Here is a 6,863-nt window from a genome sequence, read left to right on the forward strand (position 1 = left end):
GCGTTTCCCGGCGTGGGGGTGGTGTCCGAGGGAACCCCCGGAGGGGCCGGGCCGGGCGTGCTCCTCGCCGAGAGACCCCCACCGCGCTGGGTCGGCCCCGCGACACCAGCAGGGTCCTCCGGGACGGCGGGATGTCGCTTCTACAAGCCCGTACAGACAAGAAAAGCTCAAACTGCTGCTGAGCCTTCCATGCACGCCAAGCCTGTCGCCTCTGTAGGAAGGGCAGTGTTTCCCGCTCAGCACAGGTATTCCCTTAGTGATGGATTTAGAACCATAACGTAAACAATACAAAACACTTTACAAAGGTCTGTCAGATCATTCTTTCCAATAAGTCATTCATTCACCTGAAGTCCCGGGAAAGGCAGTGCTGTGATACTCATCGACCAGTGTTTAACAAAGCAAATCCCATCCCTCAATCACAACACCGAGTTTAAGCTTGACACGGTTGAGTTTTAGTCAATTTGCATTAATTGCAGAAACACCGCTGTGGTGACAACACATTTTCAAACGAGCTTGGAGGGACAGCTCCTTGGCTGGCTGAAGGTGACATAAGACCACGCTGCTGCCAAAAGCCCCGCTCCCGCTGTGGCTCCGGTGCCTTGCGTTAGTGACACACTTCCGCTGGCCTGGCTGGGAACTGTGCAGTGGGCCGAGCTGACCCCCCCTCGGCACGGTCGCTTCATCATTAGCGTCACCGCAAGGAGATAGGCGGCCCAGGCAGGATAGCGGCAAGACCGGACTGTCCCTTCCACAGGCTTAAGCCAACTGGGAGACTACCACTAAGGTCTTAAAACAATGTGAAGATAACAAATGATCGAAGCTCATTAAGACCAAAGGACAATACAATGATTATATTCCTTTTTTTTCCTTCACATATGCTGTAAATATAATTTCAGAAAAGCACACTCAAGAGCAATTATTGTTTCAAAGGCACAGCACTTCCAAAGGACTGGCATTTTCCATTATCCTTAGGGCCCTTACTCACTTCAGTCCTCTGCTCCACAAGTGGCTTGTACACGAGCGCAAAGCTGACTCTTTCCTGTGACTTCAGCAGCAACCGAGTCTTCGCTGCGAACACTTCCACCAGGTCTGCACTGTGCCCTCTCGTCGCACCAACCCCTCCCTGCGAGTCTGTGCCGCAGCCCCGTGACGACAGACGCAGGTGGTTTTCTTTCCGTGTAAGGTGCTGATTATTTCTTGTTTGGCTTCGCAGGGATAGGAAATTATATATTGGGTCATAATAGTCAATATTTGTGCAGTAAAAAAAAAAAAAATTGTAAGAACAGCCCACGTAGGTATCCAAAAGCTTGTGATAAGCCAATGTTCCCCATGTAATCGTGGTGTCCATACGGCAGAGCTGTCGTCTCTATACGCTTATTAAAACAAAACGCTTCAACACTCTTCAGGCAGGCTGGCAGAGTGATGTGCTAATCTGCTCCCATTAACACGACAGCAAATTCCCAGCTGATCACCCAACTCAAATTAAGCACATGTAATCTCACGGTGACACTCACCACGGTGTTAACGTAATGCACACACAGAGATAGTCGGGATGAAGGACATGTCCTCGGGAGCGCTCAGCTTCCAACCTTAATGTCATTTAGGCGTTCTGCATTTTAATATGGGTCATTAACACCAAACTCCTGTAATGAATGTTTTAAAGACAGAGCCTTTTAACTGTGTCTATCTTCTACGCACCTCGCAAGGGCGTAGGCGATGTTACAGGTTTTCCAGTTCGTGGCAGGATGGGGGAGTCCCGTCAGACTCCACCATGGAGGTGTACTTTATTGGAGGTGGCGGTGGCTTGAAAGATGGAGGTCTGTTCATGCTGAAAGAGAAAAAAGCTGTATAAAAGACTGTTGTAAAACGTCCACAGGAGGAGGTAGATGGACATTAAGTCATTATAAGAGCAACTGACATTTGCTCTTACACACTGCGACTTCCCCGTTTCTGTTCTATGCCCCCAGCGCACCTCCTGGTATTCATTTGCCTTTCTCTGCTGCCACCTCACAATTTTAACTTTATTCATGCTTTAAAGGAACAGACCGTGGTCACAGTCAATCATTGAAAACCCTTGCAGACATCGTTTGTTCTCTGAAGGTATATTTAAAGGCTCATAACTTTTTTTTGTCAATTTATAGGCCAAAATAAAGGTCTCATCCCAAATCAGTGAAAGCATTAAATCCCATTTTTATCTTTGATATATGGGATTTGCAGTCATATTTTGAAAGGGTTTTCTAGAACTGCAAATGATTCATTATCACCATGATTTTTCAAACATTTCAGTAAAGTTTGTAAGATTAAAAATAATTGGCTCTTAGATATTGCTTTCATCAGTAGATCTCCGAGTGCTTTAATAGGGAATTAAACTTTGGTAACAATTACAAACTCAATGCTTCTTTGACTGGGATTAAGTTTCAGGTAGCCTACTTTCACATGTATTATTCACAACTCAAATAGATTTGCCCTAGAAGTACAATTTCATTAAAAACTGCCCTCAAGTAACCACACAAAATGAGAGAGCAAAGGCAGCTGGCAGGGAGGCTGATAGGAGTTGGGGGCTCTGGAGAAAAAAATTGACTCGTAGTCTTCCCTCACACCCTGAAGCTGCGCCGCAGCTCTTTTTTTAAAGTTTGCTTTATAGATAACCCACAGAACAGATGAAAGGACTGAGAACACATTTCATAACAGCTGTATGAAAAAAGATGGCATTAGAGATGCCCGTGCTTAAAGGCCGCGTGCACTACGGGCAGTCTCCAGTGAAAATGTGTGAATCCAAACAGCTGGGTTAGAGTTTGTGCTGTCCTCTGTGCCACCCTCCCGCCCCCGTGATTCCCCTCTCTAGTACTTACATCTCTTTCTGGTACTGACACCATTTCCTGATGCCTAGCGCTATTAGAAAGCTGCAGAAGAGGAGCAGGACAGCTACCACTGTTGGCCAGGGGAAGCGACTGGCTTTCGCGTTCCACGCGCCACCTGGAAGGGACATGGGAGATGGAGCTCAGCCGAACATCCTCAGATGGGAGGGAAATCTGGGCTCGCTGCCTGTGGCTCACTGCCCCCCCTCCAGGCCTGGTACACAGTCCCAGAGCAACACCAGACTGCCAGGTTCCCAAGCTGAGGATCCCAAACTCTGAGCATTACGGCTCTGATTACTGGACTTAGCCCACTCTGGTTCTGACTGGGTTTGCGGGCTGCTTTCAGCTGTCCATCGGCTCATGTCATGAGATTATTCAGACACAGCCCAGCAACAATTTAATCTGAAAACTATTAGTTCTCTCTGTTCCCTCATCAGTTCCTCTGAGAAGAGGACAGATGTCGCAGTGCATCAGGCACAGCTGCCTTCCCCGTCCCTCCTTCTCACCAGCTTATTTCTCACACCACTGGCTCCAAACCCTGCCAAAACATCTGGCCAAGGGCACAGCTACCTTTTGGGTTGGGCTCTCGTTGGCCGTGCAGCACCACAACCTCGCCCCAGCTGCCTCTCCCCACTGCGGTGCTGGGACGCCCCACTGCCCCCTTCTGCACAGCCACCCTAGGGGGTGCTGGTGATGGATTGAGGTGCCCTTGAGGTCCTGGCTATGGGGAGGAAGGAGAGGAGGAGCACAGTCCTCTGCCAGCTGCTGCAGAGGATGCATCAGTGGGCTGGCTGCCAGAGAGGGCTGGAACACAGGAGTCACTGGGCGATGCCGCCTCAGTGTCACCTCCCGTTGTGCTGGTGTCACCATTCTTTGCTAGGCTGGTCATCCTGGTACGTCACCCAGACGGGGTCTTGGCCACAGTGGCAGCCAGTGCTGCGACCAGGCAACAAGTCCACCACACTGCATGAGCCGTGAGTGGTCCCCGAGTTGCAGGAGTGTGCCGGCCAAATTCTGCTGCTGGAGGAAAACATGCACTGGGGCATTGCTTGAGGATACAGGGAGAAGGCAAGAATTCCAAAAGCCTGTGACAACCCATGGTGTGGGGACACAGCAGCCCTGACTCCTCTTTTCACCTCTTTTCCCATTTTTGAACTCCCCTGGTGAAATTTATGCAATGCTCTGGGTTTTGTGCTTCTCCACTTTTCTTGCTTACTGCAACGGCATGCTGAAAGAAGAAGATTTGTAGGATAACATCTCACTTGTACTATTGAGCAGGCTGCTTGTAGTAAAGAAATCTTTCCCTCTGGTAACTGAAATTGGCTGGTCTGTGATGCTGAAGGACAGGTTACCTAAAAATATATGGGCACAGGCAATTTTTAGTCACTTGCTTGGGTTGCTTTTAATGAAGGTTGTGTTTTGAAGTCACTCTTATTCACCCTGCTGAAGACTGGAAACCAAAATCCAGAGGCAGGGTGTCAAAATTCACTTGGCAAAATGCCTACGTTTTTGGCCTACAACCCAGTGTTAGACAAAAAATGTGCTTTTATCAAATTAAATAATACTAGAAGAAAGAAAGAAAGAATATAGAAAACACCTATTAAGATGCTCCAGCAAGCCAGCATTGAGCTGCACAGCGGTCTGGGAGAATGATAAGCTTTTTACCTCTTTGATGATAATGAAAAAGCTAAAGACATTAAGTGGCTTAGCAGCAACACAAAGAGTCTGCCTTTGCTGTGACTGAGTGAAACCTCAGTCTCCTCTGTCAAGTACTGTGTCTGAACCACAAAAATCATCTTTCATCTGTTTGTAGACAGATATTTTGCCTTTCTTAATACAGCTAAGCTACCTATGTTTAAGATCAGTGCTGCCTAAGGATACATTCCTGTTTTTTCTAGTTGTCTGTGTTCATGCCTTCTGAAATAATAGCTAAAATACACAACTAGACAATGGCACAGGGTTTCCAGAGCTGCCACGGCACTTACGATACACCCGGGTTGCATTCTCAGGGGAGCGTGTGGCATTTCTGAGGCTTTGTGGGGATTTGGTGGTGGAATCGTTCAGATCTGCACGAAAAGAAATAATATCCTTCAATTACCTTACAAGCATGTACGTGATTGCTTTATTAGGTTTAAATATGGCTATTTTATGCCCTTCACTTTTCTCTGATGCGAACAACAAATGACGTAACAGAGACACCTGAAAGTCTCTAGTATAATTGCTGATTTATAAAACTAAGAAAAAAAATCCACAGTTTAAATGATGTAAATGAGTAACCAAATGGAGCCAGGAAAATCTCTTTCATATGAGATGCTGGTTCTGATTGAAATTGAGCACTCAAGTGTATATATATATATATATATATGTATTTATGTATGAAGAAGCCCTACCTAAATCAGTCCAATTTTAGGGCACTCTAAAAATTCACTAGGAGTTTTGGACCTTAATTAATTTCAGTTCTTCTTTTCTCCTTGTTTATTACATATTTAATTTTATGGGGATAAGCATGGTAGATCTGGCATTTTAAAAATGTATATATATATATACAAGAAGGATATATACTTGGAGATTCCATAGCGCTCTGCTCTATGCAGCATGCTGACAAGTGCTACTTATTATTATTTGCATAATGGCTTGTGCTAGAATCTCTGAGGACTGAACTGCTGACGGTACTCCCTGTTGTACAAGCCCGGTGGACCTGGGAGGACACGGGGACAAATGTTGGTATGCCTCAGTGGGCACACTGGTGCCCGTGCGCTCTGAAATTGTCCTTAATTACAGCTGCCGGACGGAGAACGCTTCCAGGACATGCCTCAGCTGGTGGTCAGGCAGGCACGACTGTAGGGAAGCTGAAGAGTGGTGCAACACACATTACCTCCTGCAAATCTTAGTGTAATTTGGCATGCTTTGAGCAAAAATTGCCACCAGCAAGTTGTGCAAGAGCAGCATCGTGAAGCATTAGAAGCTGTCACAAGGTTTCAGTCTGAATGCGTGGCTGTGGGTTATGCGTGGGTAAATAAACACTGGAATGCTGCCAAAAATATATTCAGAAAATGGGAAGCGGCTGCTACACCTGCGCTTCAGCCAAATGACGGCTGCCGTACAAATGCAAAAGTGCCTTGACAGGTCCTGCCTGTTCTGAAAGCACAAAGATGTTAAAAGAGAAAGTCACTTCTGGCTTTCTGCTGCTCAGCAGAGATTTTCTGAAGGGAAAGATTTGTACAAAAATGTCCACCCCTAGTGTTTTTTTTTATTGATTTATAGATCTTTAATGAGGCCACCTTTCAATGTTCTATTAGCCAGCCTTTATTGCCCCACATTATTGTATGATTTCATTGCTGCTCTGTGATTTTATTTACCTTCTCCAGTAACTTATTTCACCTATAAACTACCCTCAGTGCTCACTACATTTGCCTAGCAACTCTCTCAATTTTAATATTATTAAATTAAATACGCCTAATAAAACCAGGATACTCAAACGTTTTGCCGTTCCTCTTTTGCCGCTGCAAATCCTTGACGACTTAGAAGACTCAAGCCTTTATCTTCTAACTCAGTGCAACTCAACAGGGGAACTACTTTCTGCGTAGTACTGAAAAGCTGGTACAGATTATACCACCCGAATTTTGGCCACGGCTCAGATGCAACTTTTCCACGTTCAGTAATGATTTTTGCACGGCGATGTGATGACTATCAACGAGCAGTTGAAAATAAGCACTGCAGAGCTAACGTTCTTGGGAAAGGCATCACAAACCGAGGACGACGTAGGGGCGAGTACCTGCCTTTGTTCTTTTTGCAAGATACTGTTGTAGATTTGCAACCCAACACTCGCTAAGTTGGTGCCACATCTGCACTTTGCAGCACCCTTAACTGGCTTCATAACTCCCCTGTTACAGTCCTGTCAAGCAAAGGAGACGTGTCATCTACTCACGTGCTGTTGTCAAGCTCTCATTGAATGCTGTGGTGCCCGTATAGCTTTCTGTCTCTGCGGTAGAAATCAGCAGTCCT

At 46.2% G+C, this 6,863-nt stretch overlaps 1 protein-coding gene across 1 annotated transcript in view; it reads right to left on the minus strand.

The window, feature by feature from the left end:
* Positions 1 to 1,719: 1,719 nt before the first annotated feature.
* CD96 (CD96 molecule) overlaps positions 1,720 to 6,863 on the minus strand; it is a 26,577-nt gene continuing 21,433 nt past the window's right edge. Inside the window, exons 10-14 of the mRNA XM_010153849.1 lie at positions 6,787 to 6,861; positions 4,844 to 4,924; positions 4,121 to 4,210; positions 2,853 to 2,976; positions 1,720 to 1,828 (exon numbers count right to left, since the gene is read on the minus strand). Coding sequence (XP_010152151.1) covers positions 1,720 to 1,828; positions 2,853 to 2,976; positions 4,121 to 4,210; positions 4,844 to 4,924; positions 6,787 to 6,861 — 479 coding nt within the window. The remainder of the gene's footprint in view (positions 1,829 to 2,852; positions 2,977 to 4,120; positions 4,211 to 4,843; positions 4,925 to 6,786; positions 6,862 to 6,863) is intronic.

This window comes from Eurypyga helias, unplaced genomic scaffold, assembly GCF_000690775.1.
Source record: "Eurypyga helias isolate BGI_N326 unplaced genomic scaffold, ASM69077v1 scaffold2276, whole genome shotgun sequence".
Lineage (NCBI taxonomy): Eukaryota > Metazoa > Chordata > Aves > Eurypygiformes > Eurypygidae > Eurypyga > Eurypyga helias.